General features: G+C 38.9%; 1 protein-coding gene across 1 annotated transcript in view; it reads right to left on the reverse strand.

Moving 5' to 3' along the window:
• The window catches only part of GPATCH8 (G-patch domain containing 8), an 84,740-nt gene extending 70,742 nt beyond the window's left edge, over positions 1-13,998 (reverse strand). The window contains exon 1 of the mRNA XM_058561176.1: positions 13,891-13,998. Within this exon, the coding sequence (XP_058417159.1) occupies positions 13,891-13,935 (45 nt within the window). The 5' untranslated portion in view covers positions 13,936-13,998. The remainder of the gene's footprint in view (positions 1-13,890) is intronic.
• Positions 13,999-19,105: the final 5,107 nt, after the last annotated feature.

Raw genomic sequence — 19,105 nt, forward strand, 5'->3', positions numbered from 1 at the left:
TACTCATTTATAAAATGAAGAACTTGAACTAGACACTTTTTTATGTAATTTCTTGGTCTAAAATTCCATGCATTTGCAGATTTAAACTGAATCAAATTTACCGTATAGAAAAAGGCTATTTGACTCATTTAAAATTTGTTAATACAAAAACATAAATACTATCAATTCCCACAAAAGCAAAATGTTAACCACAATGACAATAATCCTTGGTGGTAAAGCATAAAACACTTTCACTTACCACCAAAATAAGTGCAGTGACATGAAAACCAAGTGAAAATAAACAAAAAAACTAGGTGACCTTGGGTTCGGTGATGACTTTTTAGATAGAATGCCAAAGGCATGATCCATAAAACAAATAGTTGATAAGCTGGACTTTATTAAAATTTAAAATTTCTGCTCTCCGAAAGACACTATCAAGAGAATAAGAAGACAAGCCACAGACTAGGAGAAAATATTTGCAAAAGGCCCATCGGATAAAGGACTGTTATCCAGAATATACAAAGAACTCTTAAAATTAAACATTAGGAGAAACAAACAACCTGGTTAAAAACGGAGCAAAAGATCTGAACAGCCACCACACCGAAGAAGATATACAGGTGGCAAATCAGCACATGAAAAGATGCTCAACATCATATATCATTAAGGAATTACAAATTAAAATGAAATACCACTACACATTAGAAAGGCTAAATCCAAAACACTGACAACACAAAGTGCTAATGAGGACATGGGAGCAACAGGAATTCTCATTCATTGCTGGTGGGAAAGCAAAATAGTACATCCACTTTATAATTTTATTTATTTATTTTTCCCCCAAAGCCCCAGTAGATAGCTGTATGTCATAGCTGCACATCCTTCTAGTTGCTGTATGTGGGACGCAGCCTCAGCATGGCCGGACAAGCGGTGCGTGCCCGGGATCTGAACCCGGGCCGCCAGTAGCGGAGCGCGCGCACTTAACGGCTAAGCCACGGGGCCGGCCCAGTACATCCACTTTAGAAGACAGTTTGGCAGTTTCTTACAAAACTAAGCATATTCGTACCATATGATCCAACAATTACATTCCTTGGTATTTACCCAAATGAGTTAAAAACTTGTATCTACACAAAATCCTGCACATGTTTACAGCAGCTTTATTTGTAATTGCTAAAACTTGGAAGCAACCAAGATGTCCTTTTATAGATGAACAATTAACTGTGGTACAGTCATACAATGGAATATTCTTCAGCACTAAAAAGAAATGAGCCATCAAGGCACAAAAAGACACAGAGGAACCCTGAATACATATTACTCAGTGAAAGAAGCCAATCTGAAAAGGTTACATATTGTATGATTCCAAATATGTAACATTCTGGAAATGGCACAACTACGGAAACAGTAAATAAAAAAAAAAACAGGGGTTGTCAGGGGCTTGGGGGGAAGAAGAGGTAGAGCACACATTTTTAGGGCAGTGAAACTGTTCTGTATGATACTATAATGGTGGATACATACCATACTACATTTGTCAAAACCCATAGAACTACACCAAGAGTGAACCCTAATGTAAACTAGGACCTTGGTTGATAAGGATGTCTCAATGCTGGTTCATCTCTTGTAACAAATGAACCACTCTGTTGCAAGATGTTGATGACATGGTAGGAGGCTATGTGTGTGAAGGGGGAAAGGGATATATGGGAACTCTGTACTTCCAACTCACCTTTGCTGTGAATCTAAAACTGTTCTAAAAAATAAAGTCTATATATATTTTTAAAAAGTAAACAACAACAAAAAGAGAAAGTTAATAATTTGAGTAAACCCATAGTTAATATTTCTACAGCATTTCTTCCAAACAGTATGTCCATTTAAAACTTTACTACAAAATTGTAAAACTGATAAAAATGATTACTTCTAAGAAATGAAATGGAGAAAACAGGGCTTTCTTTCACTTTTTACTTTGTTAATGAGGTAGCCTAAACTTTTAATAATATCCACTTTAACATCTGTACTACTAGTTTTTAATAATACATTTTAATAAAGGGGGGCACAATGTTCTAAAAAAGACACTGTTGGCACAAAGTTTCCTCACCTGTGACAAGAGGCTACTGGACTAGGTAACATATCTAGGTATACAATTAAAGTTCTACCTACAAGTTCAGTCGAACAAAATGTCCGGAAAAGTATTTTACAAAAAACATCCTTAATGGGCATAATTTGAACAGTGCAAATCACCAGCCCCAGTGGCCTAGTGGTTAAGTTCAGCGCACTCTGCTTCGGCAGCCCGGGGTTCAGTTCCCGGCACGGACCTACACCACTGGTAGGTGGCCACGCTGTGGTGGTGACCCACATACAAAATAGAGGAAGACTGGCACAGATGTTAGCTCAGGGCCAATCTTCCTCACCAAAAATAAATAAATAACAAAAAAGAATCAGACTAGAAGCAAATTCACTTTTCTAAAAAAAAAAAAGTGTTAAAAGGTTTTTAAATACACACACATGTATATATACATCCAGCTGACTCTCCTTCAACTGCCTCTTCTCTCAAAAAAACCTTCAACTTGTGGCAAGTCTAATTAAAATAAATAGAACCTGGCTGACCTGCATGTCATTAAAATACACAGTAGCTCTAGTTCCTTACAGGTCAAGGATTCTGCTTCCAAGCACAGGACAAATGTGGAAACTTCTCTATTACAAATTTAGCTGTGGTGATCATTTAAATATAAATAGAGACAGGGATTGTCCTAAATTTATCCAGATAAGTGGAATCCTGTCCTTTGCTAACCATTGCTGATTTTGGAATCACATAATCCCACAACTGTATCTTTTCCAGTGATTAACTACATGGTAATTAATAGGGAAAATCAGAGCTAGAGAAGAGGAAATTATTGGGACAATTCTTTAAAGATCACAACCAACAGCCCATAATCTCAAACAGCAGAACACAATATTTAAGACCCTAAAGAAGTGATATTCTCTTCCATGTTCCCACGATTATTAAAATTTAATACAATTTCTAAAAAAAAAAAAATTAATGAAGAATATTAGTCAGTGGATCCAGTTTCTGATGAATAGTCAAATTAATTTTTTTTAAAGATTTTATTTATTTATTTATTTTCCCCCCAAAGCTTCAGTAGATAGTTGTATGTCATAGCTGCACATCCTTCTAGCTGTTCTATGTGGGACACGGCTTCAGCATGGCCGGAGAAGCAGTGTGTCGGTGCGTGCCCGGGGTCCGAACCTGGGCCGCCAGCAGCAGAGCACGTGCACTTAACCGCTAAGCCACAGGGCTGGCCCTCAAATTAACTATTAACACAAGGATTATACAGACTAAAGTTTTAAGTCCTGTCTGACTTTTCCCACCTAGACTAGGTATGAGCCAAGTTTAAAGTAGCTTTATCTTTAGGAGTATACTGTACCACTCATGCTAACCCTATCTTTTAGTACCTGGCTCTGGCTATTAAGCTGCATATTGTAGATGTTCCTGTTTCTCTCTGCTCCAATCCTCCTCAACCAAAATTTATCTTTTATACTGTATTTACCATTATTCCCTTAGAGATTGTCTAATGTCACTAAGTGGATATATTAATCATAGCCCTTCCTCACAACTCAAGTAACATACTTGTTTATAATTTGAACTTTTTAAATTCAAAACATATAGTGATGCTGATTTCACCTGCCATGGACAAAAAATGGTATGTTTAGCCGACAGAGCCATGCAGGATAGCATCATTTCCATCTACGAACAAAACCAGTCCTCCTATATCATCAAATAAATGAGAGACTTCATCTCTATCTCCCTCTCCCCTACTTATTGCAAATAAAGTAACTCTAGTATTATCCTAAACAATTCAGAAAGAAAATGTCTCAGGATGAAAAACGTATCCAAAAAATAAATAAATAAATGAACATTCTGGAGGATTAGTGGTGTCATTTTATTAGTACACTTAAAATTTATTTCAATTTAGAAAGCAGACAGAAACACAATTGCCGTCAATCCCTCAAAAACCTCAATTCTTCACTATTTGTTTGCATAATCATATAGTCTGATTTACAATGACTCCCAGTATATTATTATAAAACCAAAGATCTCTGAAGTCAGAGACACCAAAAATCAAATCATTACCATCTGCTGGCTGTATAACCTTGAGCAAATTACCAAACCTCTCTCTAGGCCTAGGCCTGTTTCCCCAGTTGTAAAATCCAGTTGATTACACTAGACTATTACTGCATAGGTTGTGAGGTTTAAAGAAGTACAAAGTAATGAATTATTATTTCCAAGTACTGTTGAGGCCAGTCAATAACCCAGAAGAATAAATTCACTTATTAAATTTAATTCTATTGTAAATCAGTAGGAAAGATAATTGGTTAGCAATCTCAGCAAATAACTAAGATCTTGAAAACACATTACACTGGGTCAAAGGTATGAGCATATCACACACTCATCTAACAATACATGTACACCTCTTTGGCATATCAAATTTTTGGGATAATTTGACTAGAACAAGAAAGGACTGGTTTCCAAAAAAGCACTACACTGAAAAATTACTAACTTTTTAAAACCCCATAGGAGAAATCAACCTTTTTCAGAAATGCATGCAAAATACAGCAAACAATTCTTGAGGCACTCAAAAAGGTAGGGAGGCAAAAGTTAAGAATTCCTCTGGGACCCACAGCAATGCATATTATTTCTTTTACCACCGGCTGGTATGACAGATCTCTATTCAGATGTTTGACAAAAATTCTGCACTAGTCCACAGAAAAACAAGTATATGTACAACGTGGCACACAAAAGGAAACTCATAGCTAAAAGATCCCTGACAACCTCCATACTTGAAATATCCTGGCTTTACAGGATGTCACAGAAACTAATAATTCCAACCTAGATAATCCACAGCACAGCAGGAGGCTGAGTCCCCAAGTCTGGACACTCTTCTCAGACTCTCCTAAATCTCTTCTTCCCACATACTTGCCTTTACTTAACCACTAATTCGAATATTCTAGGTGCCAGAGAGACTCAATACTAGAAAAACGAATAAAACAAGAAAGACTCTGCATTTAAGGATTTCTAAGTCCAGTGAGATAAGATAAATTATAAGAAGGAAGCAAGTATAAAGTAGGAGAAGTAGAACAGCACAGTGGTTAAAGGCTGAGACTGGTCCAAACTACCTTAAAGCTACCTCTTCGACTTCCTAGCGGTGCAAACTGGGTAAGTTTTTCATTTGTACAATGGAGATAATAATAGAACCTACCTCACTGGGAGACTACATGAGATACTAGTGCATAACACAGTCTCTAACACAGTAAACACTGTACTATAGCTAGTACTACTACTAATAAAAGTGCTATTATAGAAATATGACCAAAATGCTGTGGGAGCACAGAAAATGAAGCAACTAACTTTGCCTAGGGAAGATGTCAGAGATGACATCAAATTGAGTCTTGGAGAATGAGTAGTAGGAATTTGAGACAGGTAAGAACATAGACAAAAACAATAATAATGAAAGAGCCTAGCATTTCCAGATGACAATAGAAACTGCAGGACGGCAGGACAATGAGAGGAATAGAAAAGAGATACACCTGTTAGAATGGCGCCAGATGCTGAAGAATCTTATAAGCCAAGTTAGTTGAGTTTGGATCCATATTTGAGACAATCAGGAACCACAGGAAAAGTCACATTTTAGGAGAGATCAAGGTTCAACTCTGAGTTTACTAACTGTGTGGCCTCAATTTCTGAGCCTTAGTTTTCTCATCCGTAAAATGAGGGATACCATCCCCTGGTTCAGATGGTTACTTAGATTAAATATCTCCAAAATGCCTTGGCACAGGGCTTGGCATGTAATACATACTCAACAAATAGTGGGTGATATTATCATCACTAGTATCACAGCAGTCGATTTTTGATGCTGTAACAGTCAAGGAAAAGTGTATAGTACCCTAATTTAACAGTATCCAGTTGAAGTATCATTCTCCTCTCCCACCTACTCTTTTACTGGAACAAATGAACAAAACGGATTGATTTTTTCTTCTTTTCTTATCCTTTTATGATGCCATGCTAACAAAAGGGCACTTAATAAATGTTTGGGAAATGGAATGAAATTGTCTGGTAGTTCTATACGCAGTGAAAAGGCCAGCAAGAAGTCATACACAATCAATTAAGCTTATAATACTCAGATGTTTCTGGAAAAACAATATAATATTTAATGATAAGCATACCAACTATTTTCTACCAGAAAATGCTGCCATGTATTAAAGAGAAACAATGCTTTGCATACTGTAGACAATACCAACACTCATCTCCTTGAAAGAGGCCAATCTATATACCACAGCAGAAAAACCACTGCAAAAGAAATCAGAAGATTAAAGTTCAAAACTCAGCTCTGTACTAGGCAAAATACATAATTTATCTGCCTCTCAGTTTCTTCATCTATAAAGCCGAGTTACTACCTATTCTATTTACCCCACTGTGTTACTGGAAGAATTAGACAAGAATGTATATAAGGGCAATTATTAAACCATGACAGTATACAACTACACTAATTACCATTCTAGTATCCAAGTTAGATGAGATGATTTTAGAACATCCTGGTGCCTCAGTTCCTTAACTTCCTTTCCTATAATGATCTTGTCCTCCACTCTACGTGAGCCATTTCACTCTCATGGTCGTTACCAATAATCTCAACCCTTCCATAATCTATTTTAACCATTGTGCTCTCCAACCACAACCTTCTATTTTACCAGCTCATTCCCTCTAGTACCTCCACTCCAACAATTCTTAAACCCCATCAGAACCTACAATCCATTCATCCAACTTTTCACTCTACTCTCCCACCTCTCCACCTCAAAAGTCTTCACTTATCTCCCTACCAAGCTTAAAATCACATAGTCCATCATTATAATCACTCCCTTGTATACACCCTCTACTCCTTTGCCCTCTCACATTAACTCTGGTTTATGGAAACCTGTTATCACAGCTTTAACTGTATGTATAGCACATCTAACACAACTGTATCTTAATCTTCCTGTAAGAAAAACTGCTTTGATGTCTATCTCCCTGCTTAACCACCTTAAATAGCTAGTACATTCCCGCTTAAAGCATCAAAATAAAACTTACTTTTATAGCCCTAACTTTCACTTCTTCCCTATGCCCAATGATTCATTCATTGTCCTAAAAAAAAAAACCAATTCTGCTTGTTGCACTTCTATACTTTCGCCCTGGCTATTTTCTCCAACTGAATGCCTCCCATTCTTTTCCTTTGCAAGGATGCAATCCCATCTTTCAAGATCCAGCTTAAATGCTAATTTCTTCATTCAAAGGCACACCTAATCATCCCACTTTAAAGGGTTCTCTCCTTTTCTTAGAGTTTTGCATTTACTGATGGTCTTATAAGTAATAAACTAAATATTATTGCTAGTTTTGTTATCTCTCCATCTAGAACAAAAGCTCCTTGAAAAATACCACTTCTTAACCAACCTCCACCAGACACACTCATACATACCTCTTAGTACGACCACTACTCAAATATTGTTTTATTTCACAATCTTCTCAAAAATTAATTTATATAATAGAAAATATTCTCAAGGTAATTATACTCCTTGGTATCTCTTGTGCAGATGATACCCTAAAGTAGTACCACATCAATTAAATTTTCAACCACTTCTGCCCTTTCTCTTAAGATATCTCACATTTTTACTCCTAGCTTTACTCACAGCAACAAGAGAAATTACTGACACTACAGCATATAATCCACAAGCATCAGTTTTACATTCTTCTATAGTCAAGGCCTAGAGTGTCAAATTAATTTCTTCATTTTTGATCAGTACTACCTACAAAAAGAGTGAAAAATTAAGCTGCTCTTCCCTCAGCAACTGGAAAAATGTTACATGACCCTTAAGATATGAGTACTGACTTTTTCAACAATCATTATTTAAAATGTCAGTCACAAAACATGATCAATGACTTTTTTTCTATTACAACTTTAAACCTGGAGAGCTGTTTTGTATTTCAACTCTATAAAACACAGAGATAAATCAAAATTCCTCTTTGAAATCAATGTCATTGCCAAAGAGTTCCAAGGATGACAAGAAATAACTGAAACCTCCTAAGATGAGACCAAATGTAACATTACAAAGATACTTTCTGCTTGCTTGAGTGACACACAATGCAAGATTTCTCTTATCTCAACATCGTTGCTAAAAAGAAGAATTAAGGTAAATAGGAAACTCCTATTTTCGGCCTTACTTTAATTTCTTACTATCTATAGCACTTATTAAAACATTATGTGCTATTAACCTATGTACAATGCCAAAGCAACTTTAGCTACTTTTTCTTCCATACAATCCTAAATTAGGTACAAAATACTAAATATATTTGTTAAATACCAAAGAAATTATTTAGTGGAAGCATGACAATACAGTATATTCTCTTTCAGCCTGGGTATATTTAAATTTTTGCAATGATTAATACAATATGCATTAAGCATATTTGGTTAAATGGACAATTCACTTCTTATAACTGGAAAATCATTACAACATCGTCTGGTATTCACTGCAATATCAAATCAATGACTTCTTTCAGTATTTGTGGTGGTCATTTGTAATTCCTTTGGTAATTACCACGAGTCAGCTTTCACTTAATACTAAACGGCAATGCTAATATGAAAAGAGAATTAATGCCAGACATACAAGCAAAAGCACCAAGTTGTTTCAGGGAAGGAATTTTAACAGAATTCAAGAACTGGGTGTCTACTTCAAGCTGAAATCCATTTTCATTAATAAAATATTAGAAACTTATTAAATCACAAGAACAAAGACAAAACCTCTACATGGGTTTCAAATCCATAATTCAAGATCTCATGAACTTCTGCTACTTCTTTTCAGAAAATGGTAATTTTGACCACATCAAGAAAAGACTGTCCTTTTTTCATTTTATCATGTACCCAAATAGATAGAAATTATATGGAAATGTATCTTAGCTATGAAGCAGCACAGTCAGGATTGCTAATTATACAGGTGCTTAAAAATTTTTTTAAGTCATGAATTTTAGTTCTGATTATATAACTTATAAAGACCTGAAAAAATGTGATAAAAGAATCCTTCTGCAGTACTTTAATGAAAATTGTGTGACACGTATAGAATAAAAGGAAAGAATACAACAGGGACACCTATTTTTTTATAATTTTGACAGTACTAGAACAGTCCTATAATAATCAACCTAATAGTATATTTGTCTAGACCTGTTTCTTCTTGGTCTCCCATGCCTACTTTGAAAATAAATAAATAAGCATACCATCACATGAAGCCCTATGATCACAGTTGTTCCCAATCCCATTCTCCCTCCAACGCAACTTTTTTATAAATGTCTTTCTCTGTGATGTTATTCCTCGTTATGTTTTTTTTTTTTAAGATTTTATTTATTTATTTTTCCCCCCAAAGCCCCAGTAGATAGTTGTGTGTCATAGCTGCACATCCTTCCAGTTGCTGTACGTGGGACGCAGCCTCAGCATGGCCAGAGAAGCAGCGCGTCGGTGCGAGCCCGGGATCCGAACCCGGGCTGCCAGCAGTGGAGCGCACTCACTTAACCACTAAGCCATGGGGCCGGCCCCCTCGTTATGTTTTTAAGGGCCTTTTGCCTTAAATATATACCCTTTACCCTTCAAATCACCACCAGGGAGCCTTCTCTTACGTTAACCTTACTTTTGTCACTCTTGATTCCCTAAGAATATTCTGACCAATAATTTTGCATTTGCTAAGAATCACGCCAATTCATCATCACTATTTTGAAATTTGTATGGCCTTGGTTCCAATCCTTTCCACCTATCATAACATGTATGGGAAAGGGAATAGTAATGATTTTGCATAAGTTTCAGTATCCCAAGTAAAGCTGACATTGATTTTCATAGCTAGTGGCATCTCTTCCAAATGATGGGAGAGAGACTCAGGAGACAGAGATTAGAACACTTGCCCATGTGTCATCACTGGTATGCTTGCATTAGAATGCCAACTCTCTTACACAATACCTCACAGAAAATATACTAATATTTAGTATATTTTAAAATATTTAGTATATTTAAAATATTAGTATATTTTCTGTGAGCTAAGTATTTTAAAACTATAAACCTCTTCACTTAATGATCTCAACTAAGAATTATCTGAAGGGCACATCCTGGTATCATATATGAAACACAAAGAGGAATCCTACAAAAATACTAAATGAAAGTAATACAGGACTTGCTTATTGCTATTTACCATTATTATTACTTACGCAGATTATAAAAAGTTCTTGGGTAATTTTTATATTTTTATTACAACCTTTAAGATATTTGTTTCTCATTACTTTATTACTCACTGATCTATTATATCTATTATTATAGCTCCTTTTCATGAGAAATCTAATGCAGAATACATTCAGAACAAGAAGGAATGAGAGGCTACTTTAAATCACCAGTCCCCTGCAGGTACACAAACTGAAGAACCTTTCCTCACTAGCATTCAGCTACATCACCATTAATAGCTGCGCAACACTAAGTGCTAAGCAGTGTATCTTAACACCTTCTAACCATACATCACTGTCCAAAGAAACTTTCTTTAGTGAACCTGTAATTCAAAGTGTTGAATACATCTTTACCGTAAATTATACTATGTATTTTCCATTAGTTTGTGTAACATTTCAATCTGTGAACAAATATGCCTTAATTTGGTACGTGTAGGCAGAAGTCATGTCTCATTCAGAAATTGAGGTCAGATTCTTAAAGGAGTAGGTAAAACTCTTAAAATATTTTTTAAAATAAATACATCAGCCTAGATCACAAAGATTTCCAAAAATAAAATACCACTTAAAAAGGCTACACAAAAGAATGTCTAAACTAAAACAACAGTTAACAATATACCCTCTATGAGACAGTGTAATTTATCACTGCCAGAAGCCTCCCTAGAAGCCCTTGGGAGACCAAGAAGAAACAGATCTTGACAAAACAGAACAGAGTAAAAACTGTAATAGTATCACCTCTCTAAAAAGCTCATTTATTCTTTCTGACCTATAAGTTTATCCTCCATCTGATGACTCAATTATAGTTATATAAACCATACAATCACCAGTAGAGACAAGGGTCATGAGCACAGGTTCAAGAGTCAAAAAGCCAAGTCTGAATCCAGGCACTGCCATTTACCAGCTGTGTGTACTTGACCAAGTTATTTAACTTGCTGCACCTCAGGTGCCTCATTTGAAAATAGGAGTAATGTACCTACCTCATAAGGTTATTGTGAAGATTATGAGATAATACACGTAAAGCCTGTAGAATAGTACCTGTTTATTATTATAATGACGTTATAAAATGTATGTTTTCAAGTGTATCTCCCTGATAATGATTACTCTTTATATTCATAAGTGCTTCAAGTGGCATACCACAGTTAAGCTCCTCACTCTATTATACAAAATAACTTTGAAACTTTAGGTGTTCACAAAATCTAACAGTGAGCCCACCTCTGGCTCCATACTAAGTTCAGGACACAACATTCAAACTCTCCAAAATTTGCACTTGATGGTAAACCGGCAAAGAGTGAAATTCTACAATTCTAAATTATTGTGCCAAATTAAAGGCAAAGAAAATGATAGTCATCTAGAACTTACCAGAGAAGATGCCCAGAAAAATTTCCAGTGCTATACGAAGATCTGTTTAAAGCAATAGGATCCATGCACTGTGTTTGGAAACTTACTTTGGATTCGTTTTCAAGTGTACTCAGTGGCTTCACTTCATTTATCACTTAAAACCTTAAAGAGGCCACGTTTAATTTTGAATAACCTAACCTTGAAAAACGTCAGATATACTACAAGCAAGAGCATCCCATTACAATACATTTTGTCTCCACTAACTTTAAGTTGAAGGACATCATTAATGAAAATCAATCTATTATTTTTCCCCTTTATTAAGACATCCAGAAAAAGTACTATTTTAAGTATTTTTAAATGAATGCTTTTTAGAAATGTTAGCACAATAATTTACAAATGTTTTAACATCTTATAATTAACTAAAAGGTTTTCATTCCCAATACCCTATTTACCCATAATGCTAGGACCTCTGAATTTAAAAAAACCAACATTTTCCTGACTGATCCAATACAGCAGGAGTTGGTTATTCCAACATAAAAGCAGGAAATAAAATATATGTAGTATCTTCAAAGAACTGTCAAGCAACCAAAAGCAGGTTTTACGTATACCCAACTAAAGCATCAGACTAAACTAAACTAAACTAAAGCATCAGAAGAGAAAGTTATCTTACTTGAAGAGGTAGAGGCTTTCTCAATTTTTTCAGGTGACAGCATTCACACTCTGCTATCCAGTTTTCTAAATCTTCTTTCAAAGCTCTGCAAACCCTGTTTGTTTAAGCCTGCTGAATTTGTGGCTGAGAGCCACTTTCCCTCAAAACTTAATTGTCCATATTATCCATTTACAGTTTTATTAGGTCACCTTGAAATGCTCTCCTCTGAAAAGCACTTGAGGGTTTTAGTTATCAACATGTCTCTCTAAAAATTACCAATAAAACCCACATATCTTGCAGCCCTCTCATGTTTTATGGCACTCACTAAAAAAATAACCTTTCCCAGGGATCAAATGGCTAATATGAACTGCTTCAAACTTCCCTACCTGCATTATTCCTTAAACACCCTTAGATTGTGCTGCAGCTACACAGCAGGCGCATGATCACAAGGCTTTTCAACAGCCTTCAGATCCCTTACTGCTGCAAAACTTCTCATAAGCGTTCTATGCACTAGACAGTTAACAGTGTTGGTTTAAGTGCTTTACCTGTTTGTTTACCAACTCAATCATCTCAGGGAATTCAAACCCTTCAAACTGCCTTTTGAAACATACCTACTGTATTCCCGTGTTAATCTGAGGAAGACTTGCAGCGGGATAAAAACTTCAGTTCTGATGTTCATCCCCTGACCCAAGTTGCTGTTGCCAGGATATGCGGTTGTAATGCAGCGGTGTCTTTGACACTCTGAGGATGTATTTTACCCTAGAAATAGCCACTCGCTACTAAATCCCTTTCAGTTACCGAGATTTCTGCCGCAACAATGCTCAACAGGAAGATATTTTAAACAGCCGAAAGACGAATTATTCTAATTTGGCCTTTATTTTTTCCTCTATAATGCTTGCCATCACAAGGACGTTTTTCCATACAACATTTGCAACTGAAGAAAGAAAAATCAAGCTTTTGGCACTAGTTGTCACACGCTTGGAAAGTCCACTATCACGAGGCTTCTTACAAATCTTTCGAGACAGGATTTGGAGCTAAGCTTCCATCGATCACAGTCCTATAACTCACTGTTTTCCAAGACCAATTAACGGCCTAATGACAACAGCAACATTTACGCCCAGGGGAATCGCAATGTTTGACTAACCAAGAAGGCGTCTGATAAGGAAGGCACGCTTTTTCTAGGCGAGGAAATGGGAAGAGAGACAATGAAAGGGGTTTATTTATGATAGTGAGGAAAGAAGAAAGAGGACTCCAAGAAGAGCCGCGCGGGCAAAATACGGGGGTTCCGAAGCCCTGGTCTCCGCAACACCCGCCCCAAGCCCTCCCAGCCCAGCCCTCTTTCCCCTGGGCGCCAGCCCTCGCCTCCCAGGCCGGGCGGACCCCAAGGGAGCACAGCCCTCACCCAGCGGCCAGGCTGGGTCCCGAAGCCCTACCGGGCCGAAGCCGCAAACCCGGCGGCCTGAATGTAAGAGAATATGGGGCGAGACTGGATGCGGCCTCCCCTCAAGCTGGGAGGCCCCTGGAGGAATCCGAGGCGGGAGGGGAGCGAGCCGGTTCGTAAGACGGAGGAGAGCCGGGAAGGAAGGAGAGCTAGGAGCGGGGGATGAGGAGGTTCCGGCCGGGCCAGCGCCTTCCCCGGATCCTCGGCGACGCCCGTGTTTACCTGAAAGTCTCGGTCCTCGTTGAAGCGGGAGAAGCGGTCCGCCATTTTGCCGCCTTCACTCCTTTCAGGACGACGCTCCCCGGTTCGCTCCTTCCCTCCCGCGACACCCGCCCCCTCGCTCCCCTCCCCTGTTCCCCGCCTCCTCCCACGCCCACCGGTCGCGCGCAGGCGAGGGAGGGAGCGAGAATGCGCGTCCTGCCCGGAGCCCCGCCGGCGCAGGCGCCTTTCAGCCCCGGAGGCGGAACCTTCCCTAGCTTCCCCGCTCGAGAGCGCCCCAGAGCGACCCCGGCGGCCGCGCGTGCGCACTCGCGCCGGAGAGCTGCAAGCGCTTCCGGGGAGAAAGGTCACAGGGGGCGGAGTGCGCTTGCGTCCGGATGTTTTGTACCTGCTCAGTTCTCCAAGTGCGGTATGTTTTTTGACTCTGTTGATTTCTTGTGTGTGCAGAGCCCATCTTCTGCTTTATTCACCAAATAGCGGCATAATGTAGTGGCTGAAAGCGCGGATTTTTGAAGCGAGACTACGTAGTTTCAAATATCGGCTCGCCTTGAGGATTAAACGGTGAACGAGACAGGAAAGATCCCTTTTCTCACAGGGCTTACATTCCAGTGGTGAAAATCAGATAATAAAATAATTACATAATCTTAGATATTAACAAGTGCTACAAAAAATAAAAGTGGGTACAGTGAGGAGAGGGACGACCTCTGAAACGACCTTTGACCTGAGGAACAGCAAGGGACCACAGCCTTGGGGCAGAGGGAACATGAGACCCAAAGGCTTAGTGACTGCTAAGAACTTGGTGTTTTCAAGCGATCATTTGAAAGAAGTATTTTTCAGGAGACCAAAGTTGATCCAAGTCAACTAAAGCTCTCTGGGCTTCAGTTTCCTTTTTATAAAATAAGGAAATTGAATTTGATAATCTGTACTGCCCCTGCCCAGCACTGACTTTATGTGGGTTATGAATCAGATTTTTCCATCCTATGACCTTCCTGAGGACCCCACCCAGCCCTCCAGCTCCCTTAGCCAAAATACATAAAATACATAGGAGGGGGTAGCAGGACTTACCTGCTTTTGAAAAGAGTAGTTGACAGAAATCACACAATGGAAAAATGGCCCTAACCCTACCCTGAGAGAGTCAAATGGAATGTAATTTTTTGGAGGAAGGGAGTGTATCTTCTATTCTTTTCTTATCCTCTGCCTCACCCAACCCCCAGTCCAAGCAGAATATAGTTCTAAGCAGTGAAAAGAGCTCCCTATCTAAGGAGAAGCAGGGCACACAGAATTTAAACATTGTAAAGAGACTTGAAGGTAAATGTGGCAGATGGAACCACATGTATACACATGACACCTTTACCTCTTCTCCCTCTCCCAAACCCACTAAAATGAGAGTAAAAGGATAAGAAGGGCATAAAGTCACATGAACAGAGAGACCTGAAGAAGGGACAATAGCAGACGAGATGTCAACAACATTTTGGAAGCTGAAGAGCGTAGATAAATGGAAATGGCATTAGTAGAAAGGAGAAAGGGAAATCCTGGAGTGGGGAAGCCAGGAAACAAGTTGATTAACTCTGAGGTGTACCAGAAAGGCTCAGGAATTGGAATCACCAGGTACCACTGAAGGTGAAGGGTGGATGGGGCTGAAAACAAGAGGACTGGTTATAAGGCAGTTTAGGGAGCAGACTCTAAATCCTTTTCTCACCCAGGTAACAAACTGGAGGGTTCTCCTCTGGAAAGGCTGAACCAGAGAGACTTTAACATATCTCGCACAGCTAAGGAAGGAAATATCATGCTGAAAATGGGAAGATTTGGTAAAAGCCAACATTTTCTGGTCAGAGAATTGGGCTTCTCCCAGCAAGAGACTACAGGATCCCTCTCTGGGAAATTGACTCAGTGGAAAAAAACCTACATGTACCAAAAACCGGTGTGAGGGGTGTGGTCTCCCCAACATAAATGTCATGTTCCTGCTTAAATATCCCACAGAGAAGTCCATCATTCAGGAAGTCCCATCCAGACAGAGCTTCCACTCAGCTGTTATGTATGAATGGATAGCCAAGGATTACCAGACATTGAAGGAAACCTGTAACAGAAAAGACAGAAACAACCCTACCCCAAAACAAAACAAAACAAAACAAAAAAAGGAATTCAGAGGAACCAGAGATAATGAAAGTAGCAAAAGAAACCATGGAAAGAATTATAATCAATAGCCATGGAGATATAAGATCACATCAGGGAACAAGGGACCACATCAAGGAGCACAGGATGCCAAAAAAGAAAAAAGAACATTCAGAGATTAAGAAATAACTTTTGGAAGTTAAAATTTCTTAAGCAGAAATGAAAAATTCAATAGAAGAGTTAGAAAATAAAGTTGTGGAGATCTCCCAGAAAACAGTATAAAAAGATACCCTGGTCCAAGCCACCTTTGCTTTCTCCTTAACTATTGCAATGGCTACTAAGTGTGCTGCTTCCACCCTGATGCCCTACACTCTTCACAGGAGCTATGGTGATCCTAATACCAAACCTCTTAATCTCAAATTCATGTGCCCAATGTACAATAAGCCAATCACTGAGACATTGGTGCTTGGAGATGAAGAAAGTTTTATTTGAATTGGCCAAAACAAGAAGGCAGGAGGATAGGTTCTCTCAAATCTGCCTTAACGAAAGAAGAAAGCAGGAGGTCTTTATAGAGCTAAGGGGCTCTGGAGGAAGAGATTCAGAGAAATAAAGGGGAAGTCTGTGTTTCTTTCACTCCAGATAATCCTTTTGGCAATCAGACTTCCGGGGTCAATGCCAGCTGGGGGCTGGTTATCTGGTGATCATGGCTTCTTTAAAGGCCTTCTTCTTCTGCAAAACAAGCTCATAAATCCTTGTGAGCCTTGAGTTACCCCTCAAGGTAAACTCAAGCCTTGAGTTTCTTGTTAAACAAGAAAACAGCAAATTAGCAAGATTAACTTCTTTTCATCTGTGTCTGTGTTGGGAACAAAGTTGAAGGGTAATCATGTTCTTATCGAATATTTACAGTAACCCTTAGGTACCTGGCTTTAATCCTGTTAAAGAGTCAATCAGATCACATCGGTCCTCTGCTCCAACACTCCAGTGGCTTTCCCTATCATTCACAGTATAAAGTCCACCTACCATCACCTCACCTCTCAGACCTCATTTTCCTGTCTACCCTCTGCTTCCCTCCTCTCTGGACACACTGACCTCCTGGCTATACCTTGACCCTACAGGCCTGTTTCTGCCTCAGTCCTCCCCACTTAGGAGCTAATGTATGTGCTGTTCTTTCTGCCTATTATTCTTTCCCAGATATCCACATGGCTTGCCCCGTCATCTTCTGGTCTTTATTCAAATGTTAGTTTCTCTGTAAGATCTTCCCTGATCACCCTATTTAAAATTACAGGGGCCGGCCCCGTGGCTTAGCGGTTAAGTGCGCACGCTCCGCTGCTGGCGGCCCGGGTTCGGATCCCGAGCGCGCACCGACGCGCCGCTTCTCCAGCCATGCTGAGGCCGCGTCCCACATACAGCAACTAGAAGGATGTGCACCTATGACATACAACTATCTACTGGGGCTTTGGGGGGAAAAATAAATAAATAAATAAAATCTTAATAAAAAAATAAAATAAAATAAAATAATAAAATTACAGAGTCCTGCCTGAACTCCCTAGCCTCTTTCCCTAATTTTATTTTTCTTCATAGTACTTATCACTTTCTAATATGTAATATAAACTCAGGAGAGCAGGAATTTTTCTCAGTTTTGTTCCCTTCTATATCCCCAGCACCTAGAATAATGAATGGCACATAGTAGGCACTAAATAAAGATTTGTTGAATGGACAAGCTGGAAGATAGGAAAGAACAGATAAGAAAGTGTGAAGATCAATCCAATATCTGAATAGTAAGATTTCCAGACAGAACAGGAAAAAAAATGGAAGGAAGAGAATATTTAAAAAGTAAACATTTTCTAGTACTAAGGGCCTGAATTTCCAAATTGAGAGGGCCCAGCACAATGGATGAAAAATAACTTGCTGCCAGGTACAGCACTGTGAAATTTCAGGACACTTGGGACAAAGAGAAGCTGCTAAAGATCTCCAAAGAGGAAAAATAGGTCACATATAAAGGACTGGACATTGGAATTATGTTGGACTTCTCTGAAATACCAGAGAGGAGGAGACTGAGGAGTAATGCCCTGAGAATTCTAAGGGGGGATGGTTTCCAACCTAGAAATCTATACCCAGCCAAACCATTAATGAACTGTGAGAGAGAAAAATGACATTTTTGACCTGCAAGCACTCAAAAAAATTTATTTCCCATGTAGTCTTTCTCTAGAAGCCACTAAAAGATGTTCTACAGTAAAACAAGAAAGAGGGAGACTTGAGATCCAGAAAGCAGAGATCCAACCTGAGAAAGAAACAAAGAGAATTCCCCAGGTGATGGTGTGGAGACATTCTAGGGTGACAACTGTGCAGCAGGCCTAAAAACACCCAATCCAGATGAGAACAGGAGGACAGAGGTCCCCAGGAAGATTGCTGGCAAGACAAAAAGAAATCTGATGGAATATCTAGTGAGTGTGATGGAGAGATTTACACTTCTCTAAAGTGTTTGGAAGGGAAAGTCAGTGATAAGAATATAAAAACTGGGGCTGGCCTGGTGGCACAGTGGTTACTTTCACACACACTGCTTCAGTGGCCTGGGGTTCGCAGGTTCAAATCCCTGGCATGGACCGATGTACCGCTCATCAAAGCCATGCTGTGGCGGCGTGCCACATACAAAAAAATGGAGGAAGATGGACACAAATGGTATCCCAGGGCCAATCTTCCTCAGCAAAAAAAAAAAAAAAAAAGAATATAAAAAACTAAGCAAATTTTTTTAAAAGTGAATTTCTTCAGGGGAGAAAATTGTAAGGAAAAAAATATAATCATAGTAATCCTACTATACAACATGGCTAACTGTGAAAAATATTTACAATCACAATATAAAAACTGAATATTGTAATATTGTATGTCAATTATACTTCAATAAAAAAATTTTTAATTAAAGGGATGTAATGTAGGCATGGGGAATATAGTCAATAATATTGCAATTGGGCCAGCCCCGTGGCATAGCAGTTAAATGTGTGATCTCCACTGCTGGTGGCCCAGGTTTGGATCCCGGGCACGCACCAATGCACTGCTTGTCGGGCCATGCTGTGGCGGCATCCCACATAAAATGGAGCAAGATTGGCAT

Source organism: Diceros bicornis, chromosome 18, assembly GCF_020826845.1.
Source record: "Diceros bicornis minor isolate mBicDic1 chromosome 18, mDicBic1.mat.cur, whole genome shotgun sequence".
In the NCBI taxonomy this organism is placed as follows: domain Eukaryota; kingdom Metazoa; phylum Chordata; class Mammalia; order Perissodactyla; family Rhinocerotidae; genus Diceros; species Diceros bicornis.